This window comes from Pleurodeles waltl, chromosome 3_1, assembly GCF_031143425.1.
Source record: "Pleurodeles waltl isolate 20211129_DDA chromosome 3_1, aPleWal1.hap1.20221129, whole genome shotgun sequence".
Taxonomy (NCBI): Eukaryota; Metazoa; Chordata; class Amphibia; order Caudata; family Salamandridae; genus Pleurodeles; species Pleurodeles waltl.
In genome coordinates, this window is record NC_090440.1 from 577,533,670 (window position 1) to 577,554,740 (window position 21,071).

General features: G+C 49.2%; 1 protein-coding gene across 1 annotated transcript; it reads left to right on the forward strand.

The window, feature by feature from the left end:
- The first annotated feature begins 11,414 nt into the window (after window positions 1-11,414).
- CDKN1C (cyclin dependent kinase inhibitor 1C) lies at window positions 11,415-14,459 on the forward strand. Its single transcript, XM_069223020.1, has 3 exons — window positions 11,415-12,216; window positions 13,140-13,258; window positions 13,720-14,459. Exons 1-2 carry the CDS (start codon window positions 11,784-11,786, stop codon window positions 13,250-13,252), a joined length of 546 nt encoding a protein of 181 aa, XP_069079121.1. The 5' UTR covers window positions 11,415-11,783; the 3' UTR covers window positions 13,253-13,258; window positions 13,720-14,459.
- The last annotated feature ends 6,612 nt before the right edge of the window (window positions 14,460-21,071 follow it).

The following is a 21,071-nucleotide window of genomic DNA, read 5'->3' on the forward strand; positions in this document are numbered from 1 at the left end:
CCCGCCGTGCAGAAGAGCACCGCTGAACAGGGCCCGCCGTGAAGATAGGCACCGCTGAACAGGGCCCGCCGTGCAGAAGAGCACCGCTGAACAGGGCCTCGCCGTGCAGAAGAGCACCGCTGAACAGGGCCCCGCCGTGCAGAAGAGCACCGCTGAACAGGGCCCCGCCGTGCAGAAGAGCACCGCTGAACAAGGCCCCGCCGTGCAGAAGAGCACCGCTGAACAGGGCCCCGCCGTGCAGAAGAGCACCGCTGAACAGGGCCCCGCCGTGCAGAAGAGCACCGCTGAACAGGGCCCCGCCGTGCAGAAGAGCACCGCTGAACAGGGCCCCGCCGTGCAGAAGAGCACCGCTGAACAGGGCCCGCCGTGCAGAAGAGCACCGCTGAACAGGGCCCCGCCGTGAAGATAGGCACCGCTGAACAGGGCCCCGCCGTGAAGATAGGCACCGCTGAACAGGGCCCGCCGTGCAGAAGAGCACCGCTGAACAGGGCCCCGCCGTGCAGAAGAGCACCGCTGAACAGGGCCCCGCCGTGCAGAAGAGCACCGCTGAACAGGGCCCCGCCGTGCAGAAGAGCACCGCTGAACAGGGCCCGCCGTGCAGAAGAGCACCGCTGAACAGGGCCCGCCGTGAAGATAGGCACCGCTGAACAGGGCCCGCCGTGAAGATAGGCACCGCTGAACAGGGCCCCGTCGTGAAGATAAGCACCGCTGAACAGGGCCCGCCGTGCAAAAGAGCACCGCTGAACAGGGCCCCGCCGTGCAGAAGAGCACCGCTGAACAGGGCCCGCCGTGCAGAAGAGCACCGCTGAACAGGGCCCCGCCGTGCAGAAGAGCACCGCTGAACAGGGCCCCGCCGTGAAGATAGGCACCGCTGAACAGGGCCCGCCGTGCAGAAGAGCACCGCTGAACAGGGCCCGCCGTGCAGAAGAGCACCGCTGAACAGGGCCCGCCGTGCAGAAGAGCACCGCTGAACAGGGCCCGCCGTGCAGAAGAGCACCGCTGAACAGGGCCCCGCCGTGCAGAAGAGCACCGCTGAACAGGGCCCGCCGTGCAGAAGAGCACCGCTGAACAGAGCCCGCCGTGAAGTTAGGCACCGCTGAACAGGGCCCGCCGTGCAGAAGAGCACCGCTGAACAGGGCCCGCCGTGCAGAAGAGCACCGCTCCGCTGGGCCCCGCCGTCTCAAGCACCGCTCCGCTGGGCCCCGTCGTCTCAAGCACCGCTCCGCTGGGCCCTTCCTGTCAAGCACCGCTCCGCTGGGCCCCGCCGTCTCAAGCACCGCTCCTCTGGGCCCTTCCTGTCAAGCACCACTCCGCTGGGCCCCGCCGTCTCAAGCACCGCTCCGCTGGGGCCCGCCGTCTCAAGCACCGCTCCGCTGGGCCTCGCCGTCTCAAGCACCGCTCCGCTGGGCCCTTCCTGTCAAGCACCGCTCCGCTGGGCCCTTCCTGTCAAGCACCGCTCCGCTGGGCCCCGCCGTCTCAAGCACCGCTCCGCTGGGCCCCGCCATCTCAAGCACTGCTCCGCTGGGCCCCGCCGTCTCAAGCACTGCTCCGCTGGGCCCTTCCTGTCAAGCACCGCTCCGCTGGGCCCCGCCGTCTCAAGCACCGCTCCGCTGGGCCCTTCCTGTCAAGCACTGTTTATGGTTCACTGTGCCCACCATGCCTCCTCCTTGACCAGTGGAGACTGTCATCCACCTGATGGACTGTGGCTTTGCACTCCCCAGGATGGCACAGTGGGCAACCCACCCACTGTAGAGACTTGAGAGACTGTGGCTTTGCACTCCCCAGGATGGCAGAGTGGGCAACCCACCCACTGTAGAGACTTGAGAGACTGTGGCTTTGCACTCCCCAGGATGGCACAGTGGGCAACCCACCCACTGTAGAGACTTGAGAGACTGTGGCTTTGCACTCCCCAGGATGGCACAGTGGGCAACCCACCCACTGTAGAGACTTGAGAGACTGTGGCTTTGCACTCCCCAGGATGGCACAGTGGGCATGGTGGCCCCTTCGTGGATCTGGCGTCGTGGACTCATGTGGCTGTGGTGCCCCCCCCCTTCTCTTCCCCCTGAGGTGCCTGTAGTTTTTTCATCAGATGCCCCTGCAGTGTTCTCTCCAAAGGACTAAGGTCTCCTGTGTGGGCTTTGCCCATGTGTCGCTACACTGTAGCCCACGGACTGTTCTATTTAACTTTGATGTAGAGGACTAATTGCCTCGGTTCTCCATGGCAGTGTGTATAGTATTATTTTGTTATGGATATTTTGCATAGTTGACCGATACATATCAGAGTCTATTTTTTATATAAATTTTTCTTCACAATTTAATTATGTCTTTGCATTTTTCAGGGGGGTTTGGGTGGTGTCACTGTGCATTGTTGCTCTGCATTGGTGTGTACATAGTTTGGGGGTGTGGGGGTCGCATATGTGTGTGCCCGTAACCTTTCCTCCTCCCCCCTCCCGTGTGTCGTAGGTGCAGTACTCACCGTTGTCGTCTGCGCCGGCGTTCGTACTCGTGGTAGATGAGAAGGTAGACGAGAGCAGGTAGGATGTTTAATTCGGGTTCCATGCTGTCCTCTGTACTCGTGGAGTGTGTTTTGGTGAGCGTTTTCCCGTCCGTAGTCTGTTTCCGCCGTGTTTTTATCGGCGGGGCTCCCGCCCCGGAAAAAGTGGCGGATTGGTGAGTTGTAATACTGTGGGCGGTACATTCTCTGCCGCCTGCCTGTTGGCGGTGACCGCCGCGCTGTTTGTCTGTACCGCTGTGGCGGTCGGAGTGTTAATGTGGCGGGCTTTGTTGGCGGTTGCTGCCAGGGTCAGAATTCCATGTTTTGGACCGCCGGCCTGTTGGCGGGTTGGCCGCCGCTTTATCACCGACCGCCAGGGTTAGAATCACCCCCTCAGTCTCTTGCAAATGGCAAGGCGCCTGGCCCGGACGGGTTACCTGCTGAATTTTATAAAGCCTACACCCTCCAACTAACACCTAAACTGCTTGTTTTGTATGAGGAGTCCTTGGCACTGGCGAGCTTACCTCCTATGTTACAAGAAGCCATGTTAGTCTCCCTTCTCGAGCCGCATAAGGACCCTACCGATATGCACTACTACAAACCGTCAGCACTTTTAAACACAGATTATAAAGTACTGGCCAAGGTGATTGCAACACGCCTGGCCCAGCTGGTGCCCTCACTGGTCAATGAGGATCAGAATGGCTTTGTGGCGGGTTGCACAACGTCCCTTAATCTACGTATATTTTTTTGCATACCACGGTATGCCCCCCACCGCTGGCCATGGGCGGGCTGCTTAGTGATTGACCTGGAAAAGGCGTTTGACTCACTTGAATGGCCTTACCTTTTTGCAGTCCTATCGAAATATGGCTTTTGTCCTCTTTTTATACAACTGGTGAAATTATTCTATACGTGTCTGTTGGCCCGTAGCAGAACAGGATGCCTTGTATCGTCCCCCATTCATGTTATGAGGGGCACACGGCAGGGATGCCCATTGTCTCCCCTCCTCTTTGCTCTTGCAGTGGAGCCACTGGCAGTTGCGCACGCAGGGCAGGATGTGATTGGGGGATACCGCTGGGAGATGAGACTCATACGGTCTCTCTATATGCGGATGACCTTCTAGTGTATATTAGAGACCTGGCGAATTTTCCTGGTGACATAAGGCCTTTACTCAACGCGCATGCAAAGGTCTCTGGCTGGCGAGTTAATTGGACCAAATCCTGTATTTTCCAGTTGTCGCCTGCTATGTCCTCTCCAAACCACACATCTATACCCACTGACAGGGTGTGGCAATCTACCACCTCTAGATACCTAGGCATACAGGTATATCACAAAGACTCGGATATATTTGACAGGGACCTGACGTGTGCTATATCAGGCCTGCATCATCAGATGGCATTCTGGAAAACACTGCCACTGACAGTCATGGGCAGGGTGGCCCTTGTTAAAATGATAGTGCTACCTCGACTATTATATTACTTTGTGAACCTTCCTCTATACATTCCAGCCTCTCTATTCTGATCTATAGAGTGGGTGTGCGTAGTTTGATTTGGAACATGTCCCACTGCAGAGTGGCCCTTTCTAAGCTTCGTTACCCACTGAAACCGGGGGGTTTGTCACTGCTGAATCTAGAACACTACTATCTAGCTGCGCAGCTACAATGGGTGGTCCAATGGCTCTCATCAAGGCAGTTGGCAGACACGGCCACTGACCTTCCAGCGTGGTCATGGGGTAAACTGCTACGCCTATTTCATCCCTGTGCTAAATCCACAGCACCGGCACCCATATTGCTGAATCTAGCATATCGCTGTTTCCGAAGATGCTGTTATCTCACGAGGGACCCCACGCCCTATGCACCAGCCATACCTCTATTGGGGACTCCACATAGCGCATGTGACACGTCGGCTGCAGAACTGACAGCTTGGCATGAGGTGGGAATATATACCCTCGGGAACAATTACACAGATGGCAATCTCAGTACTCATGACGCATTGATGGAGGCCACTGGAATGCATCCAGGTACTTTTATGTTGCACAACTCCCTCAGGCATGCCCTACAACAAGAGTGGGGTGACCTCACGGACGACCCTGTATGCACTACACGCTACAGTACCTACATGTCTTTGGGGAAGGAAGGCATTTAATACACTGGATAGCAGACTCTCTGCATTTCCATACACCTGGCCCGCTTATACCCCTCTGAAGGAAGTGGGAGGGAGACAGGGGGGAACCTTTCACGGACAGGGAGCGGGCGACACTACTGGAAACCCCCATGTATGCCCCTCGTAATATGCGTTTTTGACTCATTCAATACTGAGTCACACAAAAAGCATACCTTACCCCTGATAAGATCAACAGATATTTTAACTGTGTGGACACCGCTTGTCAGCGATGTCAGTGCTTGGGAGTGGACTTTCTACACATAATATGGTCATGTCCCACCTTGAGTCACTATTGGACCTCAATCCATGCACGCTTAATGCACTGTGTGGACCGGCCCTTGCTATTGACGTGGGAGACGTGTATCCTGGGATTGTTTCCTAGGGGTAAAAAGTTGAAGGCAACTTCCGCTTTTTGGACCTGGGGTTACTAGTGGCCAAACGCCTTATAACCCATAGATGGAAATTTTCTGAGCCACCAGCATATGAAGAATAGGTACGTTCACTGTCTGTCTGGGTGAGAGCAGAATGCACAGCTCTCCAACGCGAGGAAGCATTGGGGCTGCAAAAGTATCCCCTTGTGGCACAATGGGAGCTAATGTTAACCGACTTATACACGCCGTTGACATCTGCACATTCTCCACTATGATTCCCCTGAGAGGGGAAACCAGATGCCAAACGATTTCTTCTGTGAGCCTGTAACAGCGTGTAACCCACAGTTGGCTACACATCTAGGGTGGGCTACCAAGCTTTTCACCTCGGTGAGGGGTTCAGGCATCTTGAGAGTGAGCAGAATAGTGCACTCTGATAATGCTAAGATGCCACACATAGCTGTAAGACGTCATAAGGTGGGAGGGGGACCTGGTAGCTCATTAGCTAGTGACTCTTTCATCCCCAAGGGCTCATTCTGGGCAAATATATAGCACTCCTGGCACCCTAAACCTCAGATCACATCTGGACAGAAGAAAGGACAGAGACCCCTGGTGACCCCTGGGAAGAGAGGCTGCACCAACCTCTGGACTGCACTTGTTGCTCCTTGGTTTAGCAAAGACAGGACTTTGCCTGTGGCGCCAAGCTTATGGAAAAGAATCTCCTGAGCCCCAGAGAGATCTCTAAGAGTTAATCAGTTGACTCCATGTTACAGTGCCAGGGCCATAAAAGCTGAAGTAGCCCATTCTGACTGGTTGATAGCCACTTACTTGGAATGGCTGCCAATCGCTGATGTGCAGCCAAAACCACTCATCTGTGCTCAAAAGTTGCACCAGAGTCCGGTGGACCCAGAAGAGTCATCAGGGTGCATACTTGTCGCCTAAGACAGACAATAGCCTTCATCAAAGGATACTGCTGGACCTGCTGTAACCAGAGACTGGCAGCCCATTCGAGTTGGACTTCTGCTGGCTGAAAGAGGACTTCAAGTGACACCAACCCTTGTGGCTAAACTTGAACCTCCACACCCGTGGATGGAGGAGTAATTCCAGGACCACCCGTGTTGACTGTATAGCCCCCCAGAGCATCCGTAGCATCCTGTATCCTCAGCATCAGTTCCACTAAAATGAAGTCTATGGTGGTCATTGTGTAAAGTGCAGAACTGGACTTGAGACTGCTTTGGTGACCAGATAACTGTACAAATACTTCTTACTGGCTCCCCTGACCTTCTCCCTGCCAGAATCAGTCACCAGTCCGGACGGAGAAGCCAAACACAACTCTTTATATCTTTTCAAAAGTTTCCAATCTTAACGGTTACCAATGCTTGTTTGCACTTTGGACTAAAAAGCTGAGGTTTACATTTTACTTAAATATCTATACCTCCTGAACCCTCTGATATATTTTGCTCATCTTGGTGTCTAAAAGTTCATTAAAATATAATCTATTTAGATAAGTTAGTGTTGGAATTCTTTCGCATTTTGTGAGTTTCTTATTCTGCGGTTTGATGCTTCTAAATGCTTTAGACTAGTTCCTTTGTTTAAGCCTTGCTGCTCTCAGCCACAGTTAGCCAAGTTTGAGCAAGAGGTTTTACAAACTAACCTGAATGAACTCAAGACGGTTTTGTGAGTGTATTACATTTGAGGTCTCACAACCATACCATACAATGCAGCAAATTCCTCACAGAAGTGGACTCCAAGGGTCAGTTGGCTGACGTCTTGTGTAGCAACAGAGAGACAAGCTGACAGATTACTTTTCCCGAAAATACCCAGCTAACTAGTGGCAACTAGACCTGAACTAGACCTTGTTTTTGGCTTCTGCCTAACACCCTGTGAGTCTCTAGGTGTCTACCCTGTTGTCCTGGGGGCTATAAAAGTGCACTCCTGTGGTGAATTGGGAACTAAAAGACTAAGGGCCTCATTATGACCCTGGCGGTAGAGAACCACCAGGGCCAACGGGGGCGGGAGCACCTCCCTTGGGCATTCTGACCGCGGCGCTTTGGCCGCGGTCAGAACGGGAAAACCGGCGGTCTCCCGCCGGTTTTCCACTGACAATCCTTACCGCCATCCAGTTCCTGGCGGCTCGCCCGCCAGGAACAGGATGGCGGTAAGGATTGTCGTGGGGCCCCTGGGGGCCCCTGCAGTGCCCATGCCAATGGCATGGGCACTGTGGGGGCCCCCGTAAGAGGGCCCCGCTAGTATTTCACTGTCTGCGTAGCAGACAGTGAAATACGCGACGGGTGCAGTAGCACCCGTCGCACCTTCCCACTCCGCCGGCTCGATTACGAGCCGGCATCCTCGTGGGAAGGGAGATTTTCCCTGGGCTGGCGGGCGGTCTTTTGGAGACCGCCCGCCAGCCCAGGGAAAAACTCATAATACCCTCTGCGGTCTTCTGACCGCGGAGCGGTATTATGGAGGGCGGCATCCTGGCGGGCGGCCTCCGCCGCCCGCCAGGGTCATAATGAGGCCCTAAGTCAGAAGTTACAATTTTTGACCAGGCCAAACCTTGTTGGTGTACCTAATCCATGCTCAATCACGTTCCACCTCAAACTGCGCTAAGATCCCAGTCTATTGTGACCTCTGACTATCATTGCCTCTTTGAGCTTTTTGGCACTATTTCTTCTTAAAACTTTAAAAGTTCAGATCTCCAGTTCAAGTTCTCTTTATTTGATTCATGTTACTTTGGTGTCATTTTGCCTATTAAATTTGACTCTATATTTGCTACTTCTGTTTAGGATTTTTGTATTGTATTTGACCTAATTATTGTTTTGGAACTGCATAAATATTTACACATTGCCCTAACATAAGCTTGCCTGCTCTGTGCCATAGCTACCGGAAGGTTGAACTCAGATTAATTTAATCACTTGGAAGGTTCACCCCGACATAGGTGTGATTATTCCTTGAAGCGGGCTGTCACCCACCCCAAATAATAATCCAAATTCTTACAGAGTCCTTCACTCTACAGTGAGAAAGAATATTTACAAATGAAATTAAAGATGATTGTTAGTCCCCACAGGAGAGGGTGCCTCAACAAATTCACCCCAAGATTAGATGGGCCAGAGCTCCTGTAAATCACAAAATACTCCAATGCCACATTCAGGCAAAGGTCTCTTTTGAAGTACAGTAAACATTAGAGTTAATCATTCTACCAATAGGAAAGGGCCTAATAAAATTGAACAAGTATGGCTTTTGTGGAAGAATATCCAGGGGAAAAGTTCCCTTCTACGAGAAAGTGTATTGCCGTATGGTTCACATTTACAAAATAACAGCTGAACGAACCACAAGACTTCGAGAATAATGCCATCTGGACAAATTAAACAAATTGGATTTGTTTGGCTTTAACACACAAGATTGCCGATTACCACAAGAACCTCACACCAATAGTCAAGCACAGAGTAAAAATGATTTGCGTCTGTGCTGCAACAGTAAGACCTATAAGGCTGCCAATTGCTAAATGCCCCATGCATTCCTCTTGATACAAGTGAATCTACAGGAACATATCAGACCACCTGCACAACAGCTGAACCTTAGATGAAAGTGGATCATGCAGGGGGAAAATTATCCAAAACACACCAGTAAATCTATAACTGAAGCCTAAATAGGAAAGTCCGGATTTTAGAATAGCCAAGCCAATGTCCAGATCTCGATTCCATTGAGATGATGTGCGGGACCAAAACAGCTATGCAAAAATAAATGTCTTCAAACATTGTTAAGCTTAGTTTTGTAAGAATAATTGGGCCATAGTGTCGCCAATCCGGTGTGACAAACTGATAAACTCTTAAAGGAACTGTTTACTTGAACGAGTTACACGTGCTACCGAACCACAGGTTGTAACCAGTTTTCCACACAGGACTACTAAATGTTGGCAGATATTTTTCGAAATAAGGACAAAGTAAAATTTTATTTTTTTCATTTCTCAAATGAGGTTGGGTGCATCTACTGTTATGACTTTGGTGTGGACCAGATGAAGACTGGATCTGCCTTCCGAAGCATTGTTAAAAGTGACAGGCGGTGTTTACCTTGTGAACCACACTTGTCCTCTGCAGATCTGAATTTAAGAAAGGTGCACAATGTCTTCAAGGACACATGCTTATTTCATCTCTTCAAATCTGTGTGTGCCTCAGGACACGTTGCATTCACACCCCTTCTTAGGGTGACCAGGTGCTGGAGAGAATAGACTGAACACAGATGGACACAAATTTTCAGTGTGCCAGTGCATCATTGTTGCAGCCACTAGCTAAAAGTAATTTAGTTAACGTAGATGATGCTGTGAGTAAAGTTGCTTTTACTACCCCTTAGTGCCACACTGTCTGTGTTTTTTATGTTGTGAATGTTATCATTAAAGTAATGTTATGCACCTTAGTTGATGCAAAATAGTAGTCCTACTTTTATGCCCTTGGATTCTCCTGGTTTCCGGTTTTCAAAATCGGATCACCCTGCCACACCCTACCCTATCCCACATTCACAGGGCTCCTGCCCTATAATATCTGTGTCTTTATGGGTTTGAAGGGCACCTCCTGGCAGCTGCCACTGTAAGTTACCTGCTGTTTATAATGTAGAATACATGAAGACAGTCCTCTGAACTTCGACTTGCCTCTTTCACATTACATGCAGGACTGCAGCCCCTGTCCTAACCAATAAACACAAGCACACCTTTTCAGTGTGACACATTATTTTATGAACTGGAATTTTTGAGGCAATGGTGTCATACCAGATGTACCGTTCTCATTTAGGGAAAGGGAAAATCTTCTCGTACGTTTTAACACCCTTTAGGATGACCCTGGTCTGTAGCCTGTATGCAATAATAATTGTTAACATTTGCTCCTGCATCATATACTCAACTCCAGGTGGAAGAAAGTAGCAGTTTGGTGCAATTCCCCTGTGAGACCTTTGGTGGTGTGGTGGTGGAGTGCAGCCACTTAATACTGTTACCGTCATAGACCTGTTGGGCGGGGAGTGGTTGGCAGAGTGCTCAGTCTTTCCTCCTATGCCTTACACAAAGCAGTTCCAGGGTGGGTTACTGTGTGGGAGGCTGTGGTGGAGATGGACTTTGTTGCGTCTGTGTGCAGGTTGTTATTCAATATGGAAGGATACAACTGCTCTACGATTCACCTCCGATGTAAGCAAGTTAAATGCATACCCCTCTACATTTTGGGTCTTTATGAAGAGTAAGACGGAGTGTCCTATTAAAATGAGGGAAAAGTTAAAACATTTTCGGTGGATGAGGACGTTTTCAGGGTTTGTGATCCCATTGAAGTCTATAGAAGGTTTTTTTCTAGTACACTGAAGGTTAATCCAAGGTGGGTGATAACCTCCAAATGAGCGTGTGGTAAGAGGTATTGTAAATGTCATATGTAATGACTACCACTGCAATTAAGCAATGGCTGATAATTGTAGGATTGCCTATATGTAACCAACACACACTACAAGTAGTGGTTGACCGTTCCACCTTCCACCACTCTCTATTTTCATTACATGATGTTCTACATTAATGATGGAAACCATTATACATCAAACCTATAACCTACACTCTGTGGCCTGCATTTGTCTGAGGAATTAAAACTATGAGTGAAAAGGAACATCACTCACACGACCTCGAAGGAATATACCGTGCTTGATTTCTAATTGCAGCTTGAGGCTTGTCCTCAGCAAAACGTGATAAAATTAAAGTGCTTATGTTTTGTGACTGTTCTGATATAAAGTTCTCCGTAACACATCGGTCTGGACTCTGCTATATAAAACAGCAAATAAATAAATTGTAAACCTAACACGAGACAGCATTTCAGGGACGACAATGAAAAGATACAAACCGTTTTTACTAAACATTATGGAAGGACAGAAAAAATCAGAAAACAGAAGAAAACCTGAGCAGGTGTGACACCATAAGACACCAACGCGTTGATTTTAGTGGTGGATTTTCAAGCCGCCTACAAAAATTGATGAGATATTTCCCAGGTCAAAGATTCTAACTCTTAAAATTGAATTATTACGTGCAAACCAGCTGTTTTAAGGCATTTATCTCATTCACTAATAAAGTACGTTTGAATTGCCTTGCTTCGGATGCTGCATCTGCTCATAGTAGCAGCCTACGACCAACGCATATCGGTATTTAAAGCTCCCCTCATATATCTGGTTTCACTCAGAGAAAATCCACTACGAAAAATGCGCAGAGCTGATTGAGGGTTGTGTGGACATAACAAAAGTGACTTTAGGTTGTGCCGAGCCGAGCAGACAGCCTTCCGCCGGTGGTGCGCCGCCTCCAAAGGGAACACAAAGAGAGACAAAGGACGCCGGGAGCGGCGGGCGGCAGGGCGGGCCGGGCAGGGTGTGCCGCGGAGGGGCGCGGCCTGCAGGGAGGAGCCGGCCAATGGTCGCTGTGTTGTCCTGTCTGCTCTAGGGGTTTTAAAAGAGGACAATCCGGGGCGCAGGGCCATCTAAGGAAACGGGGAGCCGGAAGCGTCATCTGTTCAGTGCGCCGAGTCCCGCAGCTGGGAATCCCCGTACACAGCGCGGGCAGGTGATCGCCTCGGACGCCCCACAATTCGGAAATAACGCTCTTGCTCTCGGGGACCGGAGCCCGACATTTACTGCTTCCAGCTCCTTTCCTGGGATCACCCGACGCCGAGCCGCTACCCTCGGGGCCTGCAGCCAGGGGTCCCCGGCTCCACGCTATCCTGCTTCGGGTACTGCTCCCCGAGTCTCGACGGAGCGATGTCCGAGGTGGCGCTGTCCCCGTCCGCGGCGGCCCTGCAGAGCCTAGGGGGGCTCCCGCGGGCGGCCTCCGGGGTCCGCAGGAGCCTCTTCGGGCCCCTGGATCACGGGGAGCTCCGGCGGGAGCTTCAAAGCCGGCTGCAGGGGATGGCGGAGGAGGCCCGAGAGCGCTGGGGCTTCGACTTCCAGGCCGGGCGCCCGGTGCCAGGGTCTGGCCTGCTCTGGGAGCCGGTGTGCGGCAGCGTCGTGCCCGCCTTCTACCGAGAGAAGAGCCCGGGGGGCTGCGTGCCGCGGCGAGGAGCCGAGGTACCGGCCCTGGGGACGAACGGGCCGGACGTCGCCGGTGAGGAGTCCAACCAGGAGAACCGGGACCGTGGCCTCTGCGCCCGGGGCGGTGTCAGGAGCCCCGCGGAGCGCCCCCGCCGCATCACAGGTGAGCTCTCCCCGCAGGGTGGGATGTGAGAGTTATCAACTCAGGCCTTGTACGTGCATATTTACCCGTACACCCAATACTCCCTAGTACAGGGCTGCCCGCACTTATTTATAGTCCGTTTACATTGCCAACTGTCGGTTCCTTCTTTGTTTACACTGTCCTTTGTCACTCGTGGCAACACACCCCATCCTCACTGGTTGTACAGAGCTCCCCCCCCCCCCCCCCACAGTCATGTTTGGAGCGTATAGTGAAGGGTGTGCCACACAGAAGAATTATCTAAAACATTTATCGCCATTCCACCTGTGTGCCCAGTCCGGGAGATGCTTGCTTTGTCTTAGACTGCACTCTGATAATGCGTCCTCTGTTTCGCGGCGCTGCCGATCGGTGGTCATTCGTCGTCCCATTTGACTCCAAACGGCAGAAGTGTCTCTTTCCTCCCCCCCCCAACAATAAGCAGTGTCCAATTGAGCCATTGACGCCTCTAATGCTTTTAGGCCCTTTTCACTCAAACATCTGTGGTCTCCCACCAGCCTCGTTCCCGTGATTGTCTGCTCCTGCACTGTAGTTGTAGTCGGCATGTCTTCTGCTCTCGCAGAAATAATATTCATACTCCCATCTCAATTTAACCTATACCAAAAAAACTTGGAACCTGTAGTTTTTCGTCGGAGACGGTACCGAATTAGAATTTCTGATACTTTCTCATGCTTGCTCACAAACTATTAGTTTTCTGCTGTTAATTTTGATGCGGGTTATTTGGTTTGCCCCTGGTGTTAAGATATGAATTGGCCCGTAAAGTACGCTGTCTAAAACAATTTATCAATTTTACTTCCCTTAAAGTGCGTCGTGCACCTCTGCCTCAGGGACGCGTTGCGTGTTGCTGTGCACTTCATTTATACTAAACATTTTTTTTTTTGCCTTTATAGATTTCTTTCCGAAGAGGAAGAGGTCGGTGGACACCAAAGCGCCTTCTGAGCTGCTGCTCTCCTCGGGGCTCACGGTCCCAGTCGAGCAGACCCCGCGCAAGAGGCTCCGGTGATTAAAGGTAACTGCGCCGTTCTCGATGAACTTCACTAATGCATAGGGAGGGTTGAGTCACCTGTGCGGCTAAGGATCGTTGCCCTGAACGCCGATGTGCGCCCTTTCCACTCCCTATTTTGAGGAACAGTTAGTGTCCAGAAGTGTTTTTGTTGAACCTGCATCAAAGCTGGGCTTCTACTCCCCAGTTTGCGCCAAAGATGCGCATGCGTTGTTAAAAGTAAACACCATGACACCCCTTATGTGGTTGTGCCTCTATATATTCCAGGCGTTTCCTGCTGTATTGTAAAATACCGGTTGACCGTCTACAATAACTTATTTGGACCTGGTGGAAAAGGAGCTTAGGGGGCGTGGATACATTGTGGTCAACTTAATATTGTGTATCAAGGATGCACTTTTTTACTGCAGACGATCTGCCCTGGCTTTTCCATCATTCAGTCATTAACCCGTTCTTTCTTCCGTCTACAGATTTGCACTAAACCTTGAATGGACTTTTGTCTGACATTGGCTTGACGTAAGCGGCGGTGGGGCTTTCCACAGAAGAATTTTAAAGACAACGGAAACTTCCAACACCTCCGGCTAGAAAGCAAGCAATTTATATGCCCTTGATGTAGCAAAGCAGTGGCCATACAGTCCACAGAACAGTGTTAAAAAGTACAACCGTGCAATGTTTTATTTTATTCTAAGATGTGTAAATATGTGCGTACACTGACTGAAGTGCTGTCAAGTCATGCATATTTAAATATTTATTTAAACCTGTAAATAATCTGCCTAAACTGACTAGAGTGCGTTCAGGGCTTGCATATTTAAATATCGTGTAATCTCTGCTTGAGTTTCAAAGCAGGAGAAATGTATATTTGTACACTTATTTTTAAGAGTATACTAACTTATATTTGCTATTTATGTTTGAAAAGTGGTTAACTTTGGTGATACCCCGTTGTTTTCTTTGTGCTTTGTGTGTTTTGTGACTTGTTTTTGGTTGAGCCAAAAGGCACTATTTCATTTATTTGCAGACCTGTTTGAGCCAAAAGGCACTATCTTTACTTTATTTACGAAATCTAAACTATATTTTTATAGTATCTGAAAACTTTTGCTTTGTTGTAGCAACAATTGTTTGGTGTACTTGAAGACAAAAGGTATGTGCGCTGAGCTTGGCATTTAGTTATGCCGTGAAAGTTAAAACAAATAAACCAACATGCCAATGTTAAGTTTCCACGATTCTGAGTGCTCTTTCGGCTTTAGTCATCCTATGTTTGGACGAACTACTTTCCATGGAAGCCTTTGGTCGCAACCGAAAGCCACAAAGTGCCAGGGATAGCAGTTAGAGGGGCGACTGGGGAACCCCAAACCACAATCGTTGTATTTACGTCCCGATGTTACCGGCACCCTGTTGTGGTTTTCAAGCTCCAGTTCTCATTCAGTCGGACTCCTGCCTAGGAGACCTGCCCTGGAAAAGAGCTCTTGCAGTCCACCATCCACTGTAGTGTGTCTCTTCCATGTCTGAACCCCCATTTCGAAAAACACCTGACGGCCTGCCCGGCTGGACTTCTCATCGCCCCAACTCCAGTTTAGTGACTGCCCTGCTCTTCATCGTTCAAACAGTTGTCCGAATACAAAATATCCACGGCTCGAATCATTACTGCTGTCCTAACTCTATACCCTTCGCCCCCCCCCCCCCCCCCCCCACCCAATAAAAAAAAAAACACCCCAAACTCGCTCAAATGCTTCACTTCACTTCGTCTCTAGTACCATCCTCCACCTGGGCACTTTCACGTCATATCCGATGTTCTCACAACTTTCCCAGTGACAGGTCAAAAGCTGCTCCTGTATTTTGGTATTCCAGGAAGGGCCATACACTCGTGTCTATAAGGCCCAACCTCGACCTGGTGTCTGAGTGCACTTCTGCCTAGCACATTACGTGCCTACGTCATGGAGCATGCTCCAGCCACTCAAGAGGGTGGAGCTTTCCCTGTGGGCGTTTTTGGGTGGATAAGCAGGGGTGGCCCTAGGATCGACCATTTCCCCCTGCCTCTGGACCTGCATTTTCCTACTTCACATTTGTTGGCAGGAGGATTGTCCTAAGTAATGCTGCTCGTGGCTTTCTTGGTCTCGTTTGCGATGACGCTTTTGGAGGGAGTGCCGAGCTGTGCATCGAACTTTCTGATGCAGATGATCCTCTATCGCCACTGTTGCGGGCGCTAGATTTTAATAAAGATGCACCTGGCCGTACTTTGTTCTTAGTTGACCCACTCACCACGATCCAGAGATCTTCTGGAGTCCTGAGCCGAAGCATATCTGTTGCTCGTATGCCTTACTGGTGTCTACATCTTCCCATCCTAAAGCATATCGGCGGCCAAGTAACTCCAAGCATGCAGCTCAATGGAAACATCGGTTTACGCTCGTTGACTTGAAGGAACGATTGTCGCCGTTGCTTGGCTTGTATAGGTAGGGCCACTGACGTGACGGGGGAGCATCACATTATGCAGCAGGGCTCACGAAATTATGAGGCAAGACAAGTTATACCACATAATGTGGCACTTGTTCTGAGATATATATATATCTTTACACGAGACAATAATGTCTGGGCAAAGATTTCACTTAATTTGTACTAGTTTAAAAACCAAATACATAACTGGTCATCGTTAATTTGCTTAGATACGCTTTGCAAAATGTTTACTGGTGCATGCAAGCACATAACCACGAATTGAGTAACTTTTGATCCGTTCGAGCTACAAAACTTTTTGTTCTTCTGCAATTATGCAGAAGATAATTATGTGGAAAAAGTAGCGGCGGCAGAATCACATAATTCCAGTGACCCTGGCTATAGAGCATCCAGGTGCAAGAGTCCAGTGCTGACCAAGACTAAAACTGTTTTTAGGATTCCCTGTACAGTGAAGAGTTTAATCTATTATGCAAACGTTACCGACGAGGACACATGAGCGCAATTCCGAACTGCTCGCAGGTTGGTAATGTTGATGTGGCAATCGCACGGGATAATTTGGGGTCGGTGCGGTGGCCCCACCGACAGGAGCTCTACCGTACAAGGAAGAAAGGGCGAAAATGTTTTCAAAAGTACGAGAAGATCCTACCCTGGAGTTAAGAAGACGATCTAGGAACGTTACTGAGTGGAGAACCTCCCCCCCCACTCCTTCTGGTGAGAGGGTGGTCATCTCGCCACAATCATGTTATATTGGGCTATTATTGTTTATCATTTTGATGCTAATAGATATGGAAAAATAGCGGTATTGCGCAAAATTGAAGTTCTTCACCAAGTTTATAAAATCAAGTAAACTATTTCAGATTATTTTTTGGTCTTGTGCCTAAAAAACAATAAATGAATCTTTCTTAAATGTGAATGCAATCGATGTAAAATTCGTTTGTTCAGTTGCTTAATATGATAAATGCATTTCACAGCTTGGCGGCGAGCAAGTAAAAGGATCCATTAACCCAGCAGGATTTCCTGATTACTAGATTTTTAATGTGGGTGGGTGTAACTTGTGTAAATTTCTCTAGCGCAATTATCGCATTATTTATTATTGTATGAGAAGTGTAATTTTGTATTGTTCATGCAAAATCTACCCATGCGTCCAAATTGGGCGAGAGAAAGGCATTTTGTGATAAAATAGCACTAAATGCTACAGGACATGAACAGCAGTAACTGACACTTTTCTAAGGGATACCTGTAGCTTTTTTTCTTGTTGCAAACGGCCCGATACGCAGAATCAGGCTGTTTGCGACAAGAAAAAAGCATTTTGGTAAGTACAAACCACATTTTGCAATTCTGTAATCTATTTATCGAATCGCAAAATAGGTTTGGGAGTTGCAATTTGGAAGGGGCGTTCCCTTCTTAATGGCGAGTCGCAGTGCAATGTATGATTGACTGTGAACGCGGTCACAAAACAATCTGAGTTAGCACCAATTTCGAATTGGTTCCAACCCATTCACACAAGGGAAGGGGTCCCCACAGCACCCCTTACCCTTTGTGAATGGTAGTGAAAATACTTTTTTCGGATCAGGCAGTGGTCCCACGGACCACTGTCTGCTCTGAGAAGAAAACACTTCATTCTTGTTTCTGAAATGCATCCCGTTTTCCTCTAAGGGAAACTGGCTGCATACAAAACAAGCATTTGCAATGCAACGGGTCTCGCGTTTGCTCGTGTTAGAGCTGATAGCGTTGTAAACTCCTAACCCAACCTTTTACTAGTAATACAACCTACTGGCAAAAGTGCATTTATGTACGTAACCCGAAAAAGTGCAATTAACTGTAACAGGGCCGATATTATGTAAAGCGCTTGACTTCTGCCAAGCGAGATCGCGCTGGGAAAATAGAGAAAAGGTAGTCCACAAGCCGGACAGAAAACAGCGAGCCTCGCATGTTTTCTGTACTTGGTTGATGCGCTCGAGGAGGGCTATCCACCGGAAAAGGCATGACATGTGCAAGCCTTCAACTAATGAAATCAAGCACATTCTAACAGGCAAGCCCAAAAGCCAATGACAGACAATGACGTGACATGGACAGGGCTCCGAGCCCTTTTTAATTACTAAAGCGTCTCGCTTAGTTCCTTGTTCCTGTGCTCCTGCAGTAGGCTTATTGCCCCAAATTACTCTTATTTACTCAAGTAGGAGTAATCGCATGAATTCATATCACAAAAGTAGAGCATAATTATTGAAATTGCTTCAGCGTTATTGACATTTTGCCTTGGCCTGGTTTTTAAGTCCATAGGCTGAAGTTCAGCTCCTGAACGACGAGGGAGTGCAGCTCTCAAAAGTAAAGTCCTCGGGTAGAAGATTCTTGATGAGTTCCATTCAAAATCTCGCACTCAATGTGCTGAGCCACTGGAAGCCAGCGATGAGCTATTCTCGGACTTACCAGCAACCAAGCTGCTGCATTCTCTACTTTATTAAATTGGAATTTAGAGGATCTCTGGTACACATGGACACAATCCATCCAAAAAAGTAACACAGAAGGGCTTCAACCACCTATATTTATGGGCCTAGCCAGCAAAGTGACCCACTCAGGGTGATATGGACCTGCTGTTGCCATTGCAGTAAAAGGAAAGTGCTTAATGAAATGTGATTGAACAAGGTACATAAATTCCACACTTGCGGGTCAGTGTAAAACATTCACTTTGGTAGTTCAGCCTAAAGTTAGAAAATCATAGTCTGGTGTTTTGGCCAATGCTCAACACCAGCTTTAGTGAGATCAAGATCATGCAGTTGTTCTGATTTATCATATTTTCAGCTGACCAGGTGTTGAGCGCCAGTAGCAGAGTTCTATGCTGAAAGATTTGTCTCGCCTGCGTCCCCTTTTGCTGCCCTTCTGCTTCCTTCTTCCCTTTATAGGAGTCGCTGGGGTTCCACACACACTGCTTTGCAACCTGTCCCCCATCTTCTGACTCAACACCAACTGTGCCTCATGACCTAAGCCCTGAAATTTACAGTACAACTACAATTGAGGAGAATCATTGGTCACCGCCACCAAACCACTGTTTCATCCTTATGTTATTTCTATTTGTAGGGTGTGTGTATCACACAGGAGGGTATCCTGCTGCCCGTGAAGGATGGGGTGGGGGGCTGCAGGTCTGTCAGGGCCTATTGAAAGAGCCAGGTTATCAGTTTCTGTTGGAATTCAGGAACAGAGCTGGTGGCTGTGATGTGGTAGGTGACTGTTCCAGGCTTTGGGGGTGATGTAGGAGAAATCTTGACTTCCGGCTGTGGCCTGGTGGATAGGTGCGTGGGGAGTAGGTTGGCCAGGGTGTGAAACAGGATGCGGTTGTTAAGGTGTACTGGGCCTTGGTTATGTAGTGCTTTATTGGTGTGGGTGTGGGTGTGTGTGTGTGTGTGTGGAGTTAAAAAAGGAAGGGCTAGTGGATAAGGAGCCAGTGGAGGTCTTTGGATAGTTGAGTGCAATGTGGTATTTTGAGTGTGAGTCTTGCAGCTGTGTTCTGTATAATATGGAATATTTTGATGAATTGGGAAGTGATGCCAATGTAGAGGGTGTTGCGGTAGCCAACCCTACTGGTGACGAGTGCTTACATGACAAAGCTGCAGGTGTTCAATGGAAATGGTTAAAGACTTTCCTGAGCATATTAAGGGCGCAGAAGCAACCATGTTGCCATGACTAGTCATGAAGATTCGGCCGTCAATTGCAATGCCCATGTCTCTGGCACCAATGGATGGGTGGGAAGTCTGTCCTAACTCAGTGGGCCACCGGGCCACCAGCCCACAGACCAGAGAGAGGTGTATTTGTCGAAAAGGACCATTTCTGTTTGGTTGCTGTTGAGTTTGAGACAGTTCCTGGTCATCCAGTCTGCTTCTGAGGACATGTAGTCAATGAGGTTTGCTTGGGTAGTGGATGTCATGACCCTGGGTTCCCAGTCATCTTCCTGCTTCATATATACATTGGGCCACCATTCAAGGAACCATATTGCCGCCCTTATAGCCCATTTTCTCTTGTGCCATAAGATTTCCTATGGTCTCATTTGTATCCTCCAGGGCCCGTAGACCTGTTGGTACTGTTTAGTTGCAATTGATATTGACATCTTTTCATTAAATCCCCCAGGGCCGGTTCCTATTGTTCACAATATTCTCCAGGGCTTTTTCTAGTTCTTGACTAAGTTTCACATGCATTGTGAACTTCCATGTGCATCACCCGAGGCCCATGTGCACAGATTACTGTGTCTGCGTCGTGCATCCCAAGATCTCGCGAAATCTCGGAGGGCATGTGCTGCGGCCATTCTGCGTTTGAGAGCGGTACAAAAACCACACTCAAACTACAAGGCATGCTTGGTTTCAATTCCATCCAGAGAGAGGGATCTCTCTCTTCCTGCTGCTCACCTGGAGGTCTGTGTGAGGAACCAAGAAGCCAGCTACTTGGAAACCCTACAACCACCCACTGAATTACCACTTACCTGTTGACATCTCAGTGGCAGTGATCTTTTTCAGCTTTCACTGCATCCGTTCCTGCAAAAAACAAAAAGGAACAAGAGATAGAACAAATTATCAAGGTTAGTGCACAAACTAGTAAAGACTACAGACAATGGGCTGTATATCGGAACCACACATTCCATTGTAATGCACGTCGTTACCACAAGTGCGTTACATCGAGAATGCCATTACTACGTATATGCCTAACCATGCATGCCTTTACAACAAATTATATTGTAAAAGCATGTATTTAAAGGCATATGCATGATAAAGGTCCCCCCGGCCCAATATCCACAAGCCCCAAAACTACCACGCATGTCCTAAAACCTAACCCCGCCCCTCCCTAAAACAATACCTCCAGACCCGATCATCTCCCTAATCCCAAAAACCTACCCCGCTCTAAAACATAACCCCCACCACCACCCTTCAGTAAAACAGTTCCCTTACCCCCAAGCCCAACCCCCCTCTGCACTTAACCTGAAAACCGCCCCCTGCCCTAAAACATAATCCCACCGCTCCCTTGCTAAAACCATACCCGCAGTCCCAAGCCCCAAAACCTACCCCACCCTAAAACCTAACCCCCACCCCTCCCTAAAACAATACCCCCAACCCCAGACCCAGTGCCCCACCCTAATCCCTAAACCTCCCCTGCCCTAAAACCTAATCCACGCCCCTCCCTAAAACAGCCCCCCACCCCCAAGCCCGACCCCCCCTCTGCATGTAACCTGAAAACCACCCACCCTAAAACATAACCCGCCCCTCCCTAAAACAGTACCCCCAGGCCCAATACCCCTAATCCTGAAAACCTATCCCGCAGTAAAACCTAACCCCTCACTCCTTCCTAAAACCGTCCCCGACCCTCAAGCCCAACCCCCTCTGTATTTAAACTGAAA

What these genes read in the sequence shown, in the direction of transcription:
- CDKN1C (XM_069223020.1), top strand. Translation starts at nt 11,784, where the DNA reads ATGTCCGAGGTGGCGCTGTCCCCGTCCGCGGCGGCCCTGCAGAGCCTA. An exon ending in GCGCCCCCGCCGCATCACAG is followed by an intron (nt 12,217 to 13,139) that starts GTGAGCTCTCCC and finishes TTGCCTTTATAG; the next exon opens with ATTTCTTTCCGAAGAGGAAG.